We start from the raw sequence: 14,427 nt of genomic DNA on the forward strand, positions 1-14,427 counted from the left end.
AAACTAAAGAAATGAACATACATAAAAAAGAATTATTTTTCAGGATTTTATTTTTGCCCCATGGTGACTTTCTCTCTCGCTTCTCTTGCAGATATTCCTTGTGGTCTGGACAATTTTGCCTTCAGGTAATTTTCTAGATTGTAGAGAAATGATTGTCGTCTTAAGTAGGTTTTAACCCTTTGCAATCCACTGTCTGACATCTGAAGATATTCTGATTGAAGTCTGTACAGCTTCCGATGTCAGAAGACGTCCAGCAGGGTATTCTTACCGTAGATTACTAGCCGTTCTGTTGTCGGGGAGCCTCTCCAGCATGTCCAATACCGCAGTACTGGCTCTAGCCAGCAGGTGGCGCCATTGTATAATGGTAGAAAGAGAAAACCCCCTAGGAAACCCTGAGGCCTCATGTCCACGGGCAAAAGAAGAATTAAAATCCGCAGCGGATTTTAACTCTTCTCCCGCGCGCGGATCCGCACCCCATAGGGATGCATTGACCACCCGCGGGTAGATAAATACCCGCGGATGGTCAACAAAAGTGATTTTTAAAAAAATGGAGCATGAAAAAATCTGGACCATGCTCCATTTTCGTGCGGGTCTCCCGCGGGGACGGCTCCCGCGGGCTTCTATTGAAGCCTATGGAAGCCGTCCGGATCCGCGGGAGACCTAAAATAGGAATTTAAAAGAATTTACCCATCCGCAGCGGACCGGGAAGGTCTTCTCTTCCTCACGGCCGCATCTTTCTTGCTTCGGCTCGGCGGATGTGCCCGGCGCATGCGCGCGGCACGTCGGCGACATGCCGGCGACGTGCCGCAGCCGTGACGAATTCATCCGCCAGCCGAAAAAGAAGATCCGGCCGTGAGGAAGAGAAGACTTTCCCGAACCGCTCCGGATGGGTAAATTCTTTTAAATTGCTATTTTCAGCGCTCATGTCCGCGGGGCAGGAGGGACCCGCTGCAGATTCTCCATGGAGAATCCGTAGCGGGCCTGATTTTCCCCGTGGACATGAGGCCTGAATCCAAAATTGGATTGCAAAAGGTTAATAAGGAGGTTCGCTGCAGCAGAAAACTGACCATTGGATCGTTCCATGTGAACAAGTAGTTATCACTTATAAACAACTACTTGCTTATTGTGAATGGAGGAAGGGCTGGAATGATCCTCGGCCACCCCGCAGGAACAATTATTGCTAGGATGACCTGTCGGCATCTGGGCAGGTGCTGGGGGCCCCTGCTTTTGGGGGCCCAGCAGTCGAGCCATTAGTTTTAATTTTAAAGTCTGATTAATAGGATACAAGCAGTACATACTGCCATTGTCGCTCCCGGCAGCCGCAGTCGGCGCCGCTGTCTGACATCCAGTTTGTTTGATCGTGTCACACGCATAAATCGCATGACACAGAAGTAATGACAGCAGGCACAGCGGTGCCAACTTCAGCTGCTGGTGAGTTGAGTATGTACTGTTTTTATATTCACAGTTCATACGGGTTTTCAAAAAAAGTTTCCCAGGACTTTTCCATGACAAAATCTTGATTTTCAATGACTCAAAATACATGGAATCAAAGGTTTAGGGCTCTTTCACGCTGGCGATCACGATATCGCTGCGTGACAATTAGAGATGAGCGAACGTACTTGTCCGAGCTTGATGCTCGGGCGAATATTAGGGTGTTCGGGATGCTCGTTATTCGTAACGAGTACCACGCGATGTTCGAGTTACTTTCACTTTCATCTCTGAGACGTTAGCATGCTTTTCTGGCCAAGAGAAAGACAGGGAAGGCATTACAACTTCCCCCTGTGACGTTCAAGCCCTATACCACCCCCCTGCTGTGAGTGGTTGGGAAGATCAGGTGTCACCCGAGTATATAAATCGGCCCCTCCCGCGGCTTGCCACAGATGCGTTGTGAGATAGCTGAGGGAAAGTGCTATAGTGTTGGAGCTGCTATAGGGAGAGTGTTAGGAGTTAGTGTAGGCTTCAAGAACCCCAACGGTCCTTCTTAGGGCCACATCTAACCGTGTGCAGTACTGTGGAGGCTGCTTTTTTGCAGTGTTGCACCCTTTTTTTTTTTGGTATATCGGTCGTGCAGAGCATTGCGCCCTGCAGTACTACTACAGGGACAGAAGTGGGGGTTAGGCAGGGAGAGTGTTAGGAGTGATTGTAGGCTTCAAGAACCCCAACGGTCCTTCTTAGGGCCACATGTAACCGTGTGCAGTACTGTGGAGCCTGCTTTTTGCAGTGTTGCACTTTTTTTTTTTTGGTATATCGGCTGTGCAGAGCATTGCGCCCTGCAGTAATAGTCCAGGGACAGAATTGTGGAGGCAGGGCCAGAAGACATATATTATTGATTGAATATACTCAGTGGGCCTTTCCTTTAAAAAAAAAAAGGGCCAAAAATCTATTTGGCCTGCCTCTCACAGTGCTCAGCGTTCTGGGTACGTGTGTGCTGGGTGGAGAACTTTAAAAAAATCATACGCAGCCAGCTAAGTTTAACAGCAGGCTTGCGCCAATTTATTTCCTGGCTGTGAAATCACCGCTCTGCTGCAGTTAATAACAGTGCAACACTCTGCAGTTCTGTGACACACTCCAGGGCCAGAAGATGTATATTATTGATTGAATATACGCAGTGGGCCTTTCCTTTAAAAAAAAAGGGCCAAAAATCTATTTGGCCTGCCTCTCACAGTGCTCAGCGTTCTGGGTACGTGTGTGCTGGGTGGAGAACTTTAAAAAAATCATACGCTGCCAGCTAAGTTTAACAGCAGGCTTGCGCCACATTATTTCTTACAGCGTTCTGTTTCTGCACTACTGGTAATGCAGCATGCTGAGGGGTAGGGGTAGGCCTAGAGGACGTGGACGCGGGCGAGGACGCGGAGGCCCAAGTCGGGGTGTGGGCACAGGCCGAGCTCCTGATCCAGGTGTATCGCAGCCGACTGCTGCGGGATTAGGAGAGAGGCACGTTTCTGGCATCCCCACATTCATCGCACAATTAATGGGTCCACGCGGGAGACCTTTATTAGAAAATGAGCAGTGTGAGCAGGTCCTGTCGTGGATGGCAGAAAGTGCTTCCAGCAATCTATCGACCACCCAGAGTTCTACGCCATCCACTGCTGCAAATCCGAATCCTCTGTCTGCTGCTCCTCCTTCCTCCCAGCCTCCTCACTCCACTACAATGACACATTCTCAGGAGCGGGCAGACTCCCAGGAACTGTTCTCGGGCCCCTGCTCAGATTGGGCAGCAGTGGTTCCTCTCCCACCAGAGGAGTTTATCGTGGCTGATGCCCAACCATTGGAAAGTTCACGGGGTCCGGGGGATAAGGCTGGGGACTTCCGGCAACTGTCTCAAGACCTTTCAGTGGGTGAGGAGGACGATGACGATGAGACACAGTTGTCTTTCAGTCAGGTAGTAGTGAGGGCAGTAAGTCCGAGGGAGGAGCGCACAGAGGATTCGGAGGAAGAGCAGCAGGACGATGAGGTGACTGACCCCACCTGGTGTGCAATGCCTACTCAGGACAGGTCTTCAGAGGGGGAGGCAAGGGCAGCAGCAGGGCAGGTTGCAAGAGGCAGTGCGGTGTCCAGGGGTAGAGGCAGGGCCAGACCGAATAATCCACCAACTGTTTCCCAAAGCGCACCCTCGCGCCATGCCACCCTGCAGAGGCCGAGGTGCTCTAAGGTCTGGCAGTTTTTCACTGAGAGTGCAGACGACCGACGAACAGTGGTGTGCAACCTTTGTCGCGCCAAGATCAGCCGGGGAGCCACCACCAACAGCCTCACCACCACCAGCATGCGCAGGCATATGATGGCCAAGCACCCCACAAGCTGGGACGAAGGCCGTTCACCTCCTCCGGTTTGCACCGCTGCCTCTCCCCCTGTGCCCCAACCTGCCACTGAGATCCAAGCCCGCTCTGAGGACACAGGCACTACCGTCTCCTGGCCTGCACCCACACCCTCACCTCCGCTGTCCTCGGCCCCATCCAGCAATGTCTGCCAGCGCAGCGTCCAGCCGTCGCTAGCGCAAGTGTTGGAGCGCAAGCGCAAGTACGCCGCCACGCACCCGCACGCTCAAGCGTTAACCGTGCACATAGCAAAATTTATCAGCCAGGAGATGCTGCCGTATAGGGTTGTGGAAACGGAGTCCTTCAAAAGTATGATGGCGGCGGCAGCCCCGCGCTACTCAGTTCCCAGTCGCCACTACTTTTCCCGATGTGCCGTCCCAGCCCTGCACGACCACGTCTCCCGCAACATTGTACGCGCCCTCACCAACGCGGTTACTGCCAAGGTCCACTTAACAACGGACACGTGGACAAGCACTGGCGGGCAGGGCCACTATATCTACCTGACGGCACATTGGGTGAATTTAGTGGAGGCTGGGACAGAGTCAGAGCCTGGGACCGCTAACGTCCTACCCACCCCCAGAATTGCGGGCCCCAGCTCGGTAGTGGTATCTGCGGCGGTGTATGCTTCCTCCACTAAAGCACCCTCCTCCTCCTCCTCCTCCTTCTCCGCAACCTCTGTCTCACAATCTAGATGTGTCAGCAGCAGCAGGACGTCGCCAGCAGTCGGTGTCGCGCGGCATGGCAGCACAGCGGTGGGCAAGCGTCAGCAGGCCGTGCTGAAACTACTCAGCATAGGAGATAAGAGGCACACGGCCCACGAACTGCTGCAGGGTCTGACAGAGCAGACCGACCGCTGGCTTGCGCCGCTGAGCCTCCAATCGGGCATGGTCGTGTGTGACAACGGCCGTAACCTGGTGGCGGCTCTGCAGCTCGGCAGCCTCACGCACATGCCATGCCTGGCCCACGTCTTTAATTTGGTGGTTCAGCGCTTTCTGAAAAGCTACCCACGCTTGTCAGACCTGCTCGTAAAGGCGCGCCGGCTCTGCGCACATTTCCGCAAGTCCCACATGGACGCTGCCACCCTGCGCACCCTGCAACATCGGTTTAATCTGCCAGTGCACCGACTGCTGTGCAACGTGCCCACACAGTGGAACTCTACGCTCCACATGTTGGCCAGGCTCTATGAGCAGCGTAGAGCTATAGTGGAATACCAACTCCAACATGGGCGGCGCAGTGGGAGTCAGCCTCCTCAATTCTTTTCAGAAGAGTGGGCCTGGTTGGCAGACATCTGCCAGGTTCTTGGAAAGTTTGAGGAGTCTACCCAGGTGGTAAGCGGCGATGCTGCAATCATTAGCGTCACCATTCGTCTGCTATGCCTCTTGAGAAGTTCCCTGCAAAGCATAAAGGCAGACACTTTGGAATCAGAAACGGAGGCGGGGGAAGACAGTATGTCGCTGGATAGTCAGAGCACCCTCCTGTCTATATCTCAGCGCGTTGAGGAGGAGGAGGAGGAGCATGAGGAGGATGAGGAGGAGGGGGAAGATACAGCTTGGCCCACTGCTGACGGTACCCATGCTGCTTGCCTGTCATCCTTTCAGCGTGTATGGCCGGAGGAGGAGGAGGAGGAGGAGGAGGAGGATCCTGAAAGTGATCTTCCTAGTGAAGACAGCCATGTGTTGCGTACAGGTACCCTGGCACACATGGCTGACTTCATGTTAGGATGCCTTTCTCGTGACCCTCGCGTTGCACGCATTCTGGCCACTACGGATTACTGGGTGTACACACTGCTCGACCCACGGTATAAGGAGAACCTTTCCACTCTCATTCCCGAAGAGGAAAGGGGTTCGAGAGTGTTGCTATACCACAGGACCCTGGCGGACAAGCTGATGGTAAAATTCCCATCCGACAGCGCTAGTGGCAGAAGGCGCAGTTCCGAGGGCCAGGTAGCAGGGGAGGCGCGGAGATCGAGCAGCATGTACAGCACAGGCAGTGCAACACTCTTTAAGGCCCTGGACAGCTTTCTGGCTCCCTAGCAAGACTGTGTCACCGCTCCCCAGTCAAGGCTGAGTCGGCGGGAGCACTGTAAAAGGATGGTGAAGGAGTACGTAGCCGATCGCACGACCGTCCTCCGTGACGCCTCTGCCACCTACAACTACTGGGTGTCGAAGCTGGACACGTGGCCTGAACTCGCGCTGTATGCCCTGGAGGTGCTTGCTTGTCCTGCGGCTAGCTTCTTGTCAGAGAGGGTGTTTAGTGCGGCTGGGGGAATCATCACAGATAAGCGTAGCCGCTTGTCAACCGACAGTGCCGACAGGCTAACACTCATCAAGATGAACAAAGCCTGGATTTCCCCAGACTTCTCTTCTCCACCAGCGGACAGCAGCGATACCTAAGCAATACGTAGGCTGCACCCGCGGATGGAAGCATCGTTCTGTATCCCCATCAAAAACGGGGACCTTTTAGCTTCATCAATCTGTGTATTATATTCCTCCTCCTCCTCCTGCTCCTCCTCCTGAAACCTCACGTAATCACGCCGAACGGGCAATTTTTCTTAGGGCCACAAGGCTCAGTCATATAATTTTTCTAAACAATTTTTATATGTTTCAATGCTCTTTAAAGCGTTGAAACTTTCACCTCAACCAATTTTTATTTAAACTGGGCTGCCTCCAGGCCTAGTTACCACTTAAGCCACATTAACCAAAGCGATTAATGGGTTTCACCAGCCATCTTGGTTGGGCATGGCCAATTTTTCTGAGGTACATTAGTACTGTTGGTACACCAATTTTTTTGGGCCCTCACCTACAGTGTAATCATAGTAATTTCTATGTTCTTCGCCTGCACTCATGGTACAGAAAGGTGTGTGGGGTTGGCCTACACTTTTGCTACATAAATGTAACTGGGGCCTTGTCTATACTGTAGCTACTGAAATGTGAAAGAGACTGTTATCTCCCTAAACTGCTGCAATGGGAATGTTACTGGGGCCTGTCTTGACTGCTACTATTACTGAAATGGAACTAATACTGTGCTCCCCCTATACTACTGCTAGTGATATGTTACTGGGGCCTGTCTAGACTGCAACTACTACTGAAATGGAACTAATACTGTGCTCCCCCTATACTGCTGCTAGTGATATGTTACTGAGGCCTGTCTTGACTGCTACTATTACTGAAATGGAACTAATACTGTGCTCCCCCTATACTGCTGCTTCGGAATTGTTACTGGGGCCTGTCTTGAGTGCTACTATTACTGAAATGGAACTAACACTGTGCTCCCCCTATACTGCTGCTTCGGAATTGTTACTGGGGCCTGTCTGAACTGCTACTACTACTGAAATGGAACTAAGACTGCGCTCCCCCTATACTGCTGCTTCGGAATTGTTACTGGGGCCTGTCTTGAGTGCTACTATTACTGAAATGGAACTAAGACTGCGCTCCCCCTATACTGCTGCTTCGGAATTGTTACTGGGGCCTGTCTTGAGTGCTACTATTACTGAAATGGAACTAATACTGTGCTCCCCCTATAATGCTGCTAGTGATATGTTAGTGGGGCCTGTCCCTAATGCTACCGCTGAAATGTTAATAATTCTGGGCTCTGCCTATACCGCTGCTAATGGTATGTCACTGGGGTGTGGAAACAGAGGCTTCCCAAAGACATGATGGCGGCGAGGCCATTTCCCACCAACGCTGTTACTGTTAAGGTGCATATAACCACGGACACGTGGAGAGGACACACAGTGCCTCCAAAACATCCCCCTCCTCCTCGAACAATGAAAACATTCTTGGCAAATACCTTTGCATTGGTTCGTCTGGTGGCAGTCCAAGAATTTCACCTTTAACGACACAACAAGAGAGCCCCCCACCATCCCCCCGCCACGGCCCACTTAATCCTGGCCACATTCCGAAAACCAACTAAATAAAACCGCGCTACTAGGTCCGCAGTCACCACCACATTACCACCAACGAGGTTACTGTTAAGGTACATATTACCAGTCTGACTGGGGCATGCACTGTGGGCCGAAGCCCACCTGTATTGTATCTGACGTTAGCTCTGCTGAGTAGGGCACTGCAATGGGATACATTTATGTACCACCGATGGGTTCCAGGGAGCCAACCATGCTGTGGGTCCGCAGGGACTTCACTTTACGGATTTGTACCTGCCAGTGTCTACGTATTAAAAACTGCGGTCTGACTGGGGCATGCAGGTTGGGCCGAAGCCCACCTGCATTTAATCGGATGTTACCTCAGCCGTGCTGGGCAATGCAATGGGATTTATTTATGTACCGCCGGTGGGTTCCTGGCACCCACCCATGCTGTGGGTCCACACGAAGTAGAACCTACATCTGTCCACTTCTAAAGAACCCCAGTCTGACTGGGGCATGCAGTGTGGGCCGAAGCCCACCTGCATTAAGCACGACATTACCTCAGCTGTGATGGGCACTGCAATGGGATATATTTATGTACCGCCGGTGGCTTACTGGCACCCGCCCATGCTGTCGGTCCACACGGAGTTGTAACTGCATGTATCCACTTCTAAAGAACCCCAGTCTGACTGGGGCATGCAGTGTGGGCCGAAGCCCACCTGCATTAAACATGACATTACCTCAGCTGTGCTGGGCACTGCAATGGGATATATTTATGTACCGCCGGTGGCTTCTTGGCACCCACCCATGCTGTCGGTCCACACGAAGTAGAACCTACATCTGTCCACTTCTAAAGAACCCCAGTCTGACTGGACATGCAGTGTGGGCCGAAGCCCACCTGCATTTAATCGGACGTTACCTCAGCTGTGATGGGCACTGCAATGGGATACATTTATGTACAGTCGGTGGGTTCCAGGGAGCCACCCATGCTGTGGGTGCACACGGAATTCCCATTGCGGAGTTGTTCCTGCCTGTGACTATTTATAAAAAACCGCGCTCTGACAGGGGCATGCAGACACCTTGACAGAATGAATAGTGTGTGGCACATGGGTTCCCCATTGCTATGCCCACATGTGCTGCTCCGGATGAGGTGGCACAGGATTGGATTTCTCATTGCTTCTGTACAGCATTGTGGACTATCGCCCCGTCCCTTTTATGGGGGGGGGGGGGTGGCTGCCTAGCCATGCCAACCCTCTGCAGTGTGTGCCTGCGGTTCCTCTGGCAGACGCACTTATAAATAGACATGAGTGTGTCGTGGCATGAGGGCAGCTGAAGGCTGCGCAGGGACAGTTTGTTGGTGTGCGCTGTGGACACTGCGTCGTGCGGGGGGGGGGGGGGGGGGGTTGGGCAGCATGTAACCCAGGAGAAGTGGCAGCGGAGTGTCATGCAGGCAGTGATTGTGCTTTTTTGGAGGTAGTGTGGTGCTTAGCTAAGGTATGCATTGCTAATGAGGGCTTTTCAGAAGTAAAAGTTGTTGGGAGGGGGGGGGGGGCACTCTTGCCAGTATTGTGGCTTAATAGTGGGACCTGTGAACTTGAGATGCAGCCCAACATGTAGCCCCTCGCCTGCCCTATCCGTTGCTGTGTCGTTCCCATCACTTTCTTGAATTGCCAAGATTTTCACACATGAAAACCTTAGCGAGCATCGGCGATATACAAAAATGCTCGAGTCGCCCATTGACTTCAATGGGGTTCGTTATTCGAAACGAACCCTCGAGCATCGCGATAATTTCGTCCCGAGTAACGAGCACCGGAGCATTTTGGTGTTCGCTCATCTCTAGTGACAATCAATTTTTGAGCGTCAGAACTGCTTTTTCTGGCAAAACATGGCTGCCACTTGCAATTTTCTCAAGCGATTTTGCCGCAATTCGGCGCAAAAGTCAATTGGACTAATGATTAAAACGCATCGCATGAAAATTGCAAGTTCCTGATTTGCGATGTGATAAAAAGGAGGCTCATAGGGAAACACGGGAGATTACAAAAAAATGCAGAAAGATGGAGCATACCGTGATTTTTTCTTCTCGCACCATCGCAAATGTGAAAGAAACCATTGAAAATCATTGGTTTCATAATTCTGCGCTTTCCATCACTCTCGCATCGCCCAAAAAATGTGCAGTTTTCTAGCAAGCGTGAAAGCACCCTTATTGTTTTTTTGCTTTTTTATAGACAAGAATAAAAGGCACACCCTGCTAAGTCAAGCTATTTCCAGTTAAATATATGTTTTGTTATAAAAAATCCCCAACCAAAAACTTTAAAATCTGAAATATTTTTTGTATTATTTAGGGCTCACACCCACTGGCGTTTTTTTCTCCACTGCGCTGCAAGAGTAAAGGAAAAGTCTCGCAGCGCAGTGCGAGAAAAAAAAAAGCATCACGCCGGGATATCGCTAGCATTTTCGATGTGGCCAGCGGCAGCACCGCTAGCTCCATTGAAAAGAAATGGAGAATAGCACTATCTTAGCTATTCATAAATGAATAGCTAAGCACTATCTGTAATTGGCTGAGCGCTCAGCCAATAGCTAAGCACTAGCTGCTATTGGCTGAGCCCTCAGCCAATCAGCACAGCCCTTTCAGGAGGCGGGGATTTTTAAATCCCCACCTGCTGAAAGTGGTGGACAGCAGTGCTGGGGAGCCAGCTATCAGTGACAGCCGACTCCCGCTCCTGCGTAGCCCGAGATCTGTCATGATCTCGCGCTATCCCTATGACGTAAGGGTACTTCATTTTGCAGGAAGTACCCTGCTCCCTTGACGTACCTTTACGTCATGGGGAGGGAAGCGGTTAAGCACAATAGTGGATTGTAATCAAATAAAGAAATTGCTTTGAACAAACAACTAAAACGCACAAGAATCTCAAAAATTATTATTATTACTCCACTTCCATGACAAAATACAAAAATCCATGACAAATCAGAAAATTCCATGACATTTCCAGGTTTTCCATGATGCGTATGAACCCTGATATTATCACATTATTATATCTAAAAAGGGCAAAAGGGTACACTGTTTATAAAAGGTGGCAAAATAAGGTATTATGACTGACTGAGGCAAAAGAGGGTATTATTGATAACTGAGGTATAAGGAGTATTGATAGAAAGAGGGGCCCACTGAGACTCTATCGCCCAAGGGCCCACATAAACCTGGAGCCGGCCCTGTATGTACGTCCCTTCCTCCTCTACTCTTGCTTCAATACTCAATGAAGGCAAGAAGGAAAGGGCATCAACCCACAAAACAGAGGGAAGTAGAGAGAAATGAGGGTCCCCAAACACTGCCAGGAAGGGACAGAAATACCCAGGACTGAATAACTGTTCAACGTCAGCTGTACTCTACATAAGGGGGCGCCTATATCTGGAGATCACTAATTTCTGTTCTGGTGGCCCTTCTCTCATATTGTTCTATCAAGGCCACAATAGCAAGGATTTCGTTGTCTACTTCTTCTGTCCTGTCTTCAGACCAAGACAGAACTGACTCTGATCATAAGAGAATGGGTGGAAGTACTCAGATCAGACTTCCCTTTTCTCTTCTCATGCCATAAATTTAGTTGGAGAATCCCTTTAAATGTGGTGACTATAGATGGCAGAAGCGATTCACCACCTTCGAGGCTTGCAGAGATTGGATTTGCTGGTTTGAGATTTGGAACAAATCCAGATGGTTGGCGTTTTGTAGAATCTATATTATTTGCCTATCTCTATGATGGGTGGAGGTGGTGGAGACCCCGCGAGCTATGTGAGCGATTCATCATTGGTGGAGCGTGTGAAGGTGAGCAGTGTGTATACTCACCTGTAGGCAGTTTCCCACAGGGTCACATGGGCAGGCCGCATACTTTTTGGAATCACCAATGCTGTTCGTAAAATACAGGATGGATTGGAAGTGACTGCAAAAGCCTTCGTACAATTTCTCTGGAAAAAGAAAAAACACTAGTTTGTTACTTTATTGACTTTGTTCCCCCATAAACTGGACTCCATAAAGGGTCTGTATCATTCTCCACACCATGATTTACTATTGTCTTAATCTACCCGTCCAGACACATGTTGAAGGGGGAAGGGGTTGTAGCACTGTTATGCCTTGCTGGGGACTTTACTCAAGAAATCGCCCTCACAGGCTGACCAATGCAAGGAATTCTTCCAGTGTGTGCGGAAGGCATAGGACTTCATGGACCGGTCTTCACCTATTGTTATCACTGTTAGTTATGCATACCTTTGCTGTACAACAAGAGGAGGGTGTTGTGAAGAGACTAAGCACATGTGGTCAGCGGCATTAGTTGGAGGGTCTGAGCCATCTAAGAAGGACCAAGGATCTGATGGTGAGGCCAGATCCTGGGCCCATGAGGAAAGTGGATGGACACCTGATCAGGGAAGCTCTGTTGAGGCTATCTCCCTGACATTGTAAGCAGAGAAGAAGATCTTCTGCCATGAGGAAAGTTGATGGACACTTGGTTAGGGAGCTGCTTTGTGGCTTAATAGGAACATAAACCCTGCCCCCAGTCATAGAGGCATTAAATTAATGTTTAATTGAAGAAGACCTCTGGGACCACCAACCATCAGCTGGAGAGCTACCAATCCTTCATTGTTTGCCATATAAATGTGTGGCGGGATCTAGTACCGCAGCTCAGTCCTGTTCTAGAAATAGGTGCTGTGTCGGAGCACTGCTTCTAAGGAGGAGGCGATTTACCTGCCTGCTGATTGTTGGGGATCCAAGGGGTCAAACCTTGATAGACCTACATATTTAGTGTTTTCTTAATGACTTTATTAACTTTCAGATGATGAACTTTACCTTTTAATTCCTCGAATGTCAGGATTACGTCTTTTAACAACTCTTCGCAGCCGACAAATTTGGCCTGGAAGCTTTCAGAGCAGTTGAGGGGTCCCGCCATGGTAGAGAGCAGACAAAGAACTGCAAAACCAGAAGTCATTCAGACTAGAAGAGGAGTAGTGAAGGCGATGAATGGGGCTGCATACCTCACATGGGAGAAATTTATAGATGGGGCCAGGAGTTTAAAACTTGGGAATAATATGCAACCAAGAGATGCAGATCTCCTCCTCGGCGATATATACAATGTATTTGGAAAGCCTGCAGATCCTTTTATTATATTTTGTTATGTTGTGACTTTGTGCAAATTTAAAAAAAGTTTTTCCCCCTCATTCTGCACTCAGAACCCCATAATGACCAAGTGACAACCGAATGGGAGAAATAGTTGTACATTTTACATTTTACATCATCATTAGTATTCAGACTCTGTGGTATGACACTTTAAACTTAGCCCCGGGGCTCTTATTTCTCTTGATCATCTGTGAGATGTTTCTACTCTTTGATTGAAGTCACTTGGGGTAAATTCAGTTGATTTGACTTAATTTTAAAAAAGCAACCCTCCCTGTCTATAGAAGGAGCCAAAACCAAACCATGAGGAGGAAAAACTGCCTGTAGAGCTCAGAGACTGGATTGTGTGGAGGCGCAGATCTGGAGAAGCTCCAAAAACATTTCTGCTGCCCTGAAAGTTCCCAAGAGCCCAGCGGCCCCCATAATTCTTACAAGGAAGACATGTGGAACAACCAGGACTCTTCCTAGAGCTGCCGACCCACCAAACTAAGTCATCGGGTGAGAAGGGCCTCAGTAAGAGAGGAGACCAAGAACCTAATGGTCACTCTGGCTGAGCTCCACAGATCCTATGTGCAGATGGGAGAAATGTCTGCACCAATCTGGGCTTTATGGTAAAGTGGCCAGAAAGAAGAATCTCCTCAATAAAAGACACTTGAAAGTTTATCAAAAAGCACCTAAAGGACCCTCAGACTGTGAGAAATAAGATTCTCTGGCCTGATGAAACCAAGATTGAACTTTTTAGCCTCAATTTATCTGTAGGAAACCAGGTGCTTCTCATCACCGGCCCAATACCATCCCTACAGTGGTGGAGCATCATGCTAGGGGAGGGGAGACCGGTCAGGGTGGATGGAAAGCAGGCGCCACTCATCACCAGCCCAATACCATCCCTACAGTGAAGGCTGGTGGTGGAGCATCATGCTGGGGGAGGGGAGTCCGGTCAGGGTGGATGGAAACCAGGCGCCGCTCATCACTGGCCTAATACCATCCCTACAGTGAAGCCTGGTGGTGGAGCATCATGCTGGGGGAGGGGAGACCGGTCAGGGTGGATGGAAACCAGGTTCCACTCATCACCTGTCCAATACCATCTCTACAGTGAAGCCTGGTGGTGGAGCATCATGCTGGGGGAGGGTAGACCGGTCAGGGTGGAGGGAAAGCTGAATGAAGCAAAGTACAGAGATAATGACAACTGGATCCAGAGCACAAGGACCTCAGATTGGGCAGAAGGTTCACCTTTCAACAAGACAATGACCCTAAGACCTCGGCTAAGACAAAACAGGAGGAGCTTAGGGACAACTCTGTGAATGTCCTTGAGTGCCTGACTTGGACCCAATCGAACACCCCATAGGTTCCTGTTCGCACATATGAGCATTTTACCTTTTTAAGGATAGATTCTAATACAGTTTTATGAGTTTTGCTGCAGTGATACACGCTGTTTTTTCCACATCTGAACACTTCTGTCGATGCAAAATGGTAGGTTTTCATTTTTAAAAAAATGTATAAAGATCTCTAACATTCTGTTCCACTTGGTCTTTATGGTGTACTGAGTGAAGAATGAGGGGGAAACTTTTTTTTTTTACATTTGCACAAGGCCACAACATAAT

The 14,427-nt window shown here is 49.8% G+C and overlaps 1 protein-coding gene across 1 annotated transcript in view; it reads right to left on the reverse strand.

The window, feature by feature from the left end:
* LOC136626386 (inactive pancreatic lipase-related protein 1-like) overlaps window positions 1-14,427 on the reverse strand; it is a 34,002-nt gene that overhangs the window by 307 nt on the left and 19,268 nt on the right. Inside the window, exons 9-10 of the mRNA XM_066601385.1 lie at window positions 12,503-12,622; window positions 11,510-11,628 (exon numbers count right to left, since the gene is read on the reverse strand). Of these exons, the coding sequence (XP_066457482.1) occupies window positions 11,510-11,628; window positions 12,503-12,622 (239 nt within the window). The remainder of the gene's footprint in view (window positions 1-11,509; window positions 11,629-12,502; window positions 12,623-14,427) is intronic.

The sequence above is a fragment of the Eleutherodactylus coqui genome, chromosome 4 (genome assembly GCF_035609145.1).
Source record: "Eleutherodactylus coqui strain aEleCoq1 chromosome 4, aEleCoq1.hap1, whole genome shotgun sequence".
Classification (NCBI taxonomy): Eukaryota; Metazoa; Chordata; class Amphibia; order Anura; family Eleutherodactylidae; genus Eleutherodactylus; species Eleutherodactylus coqui.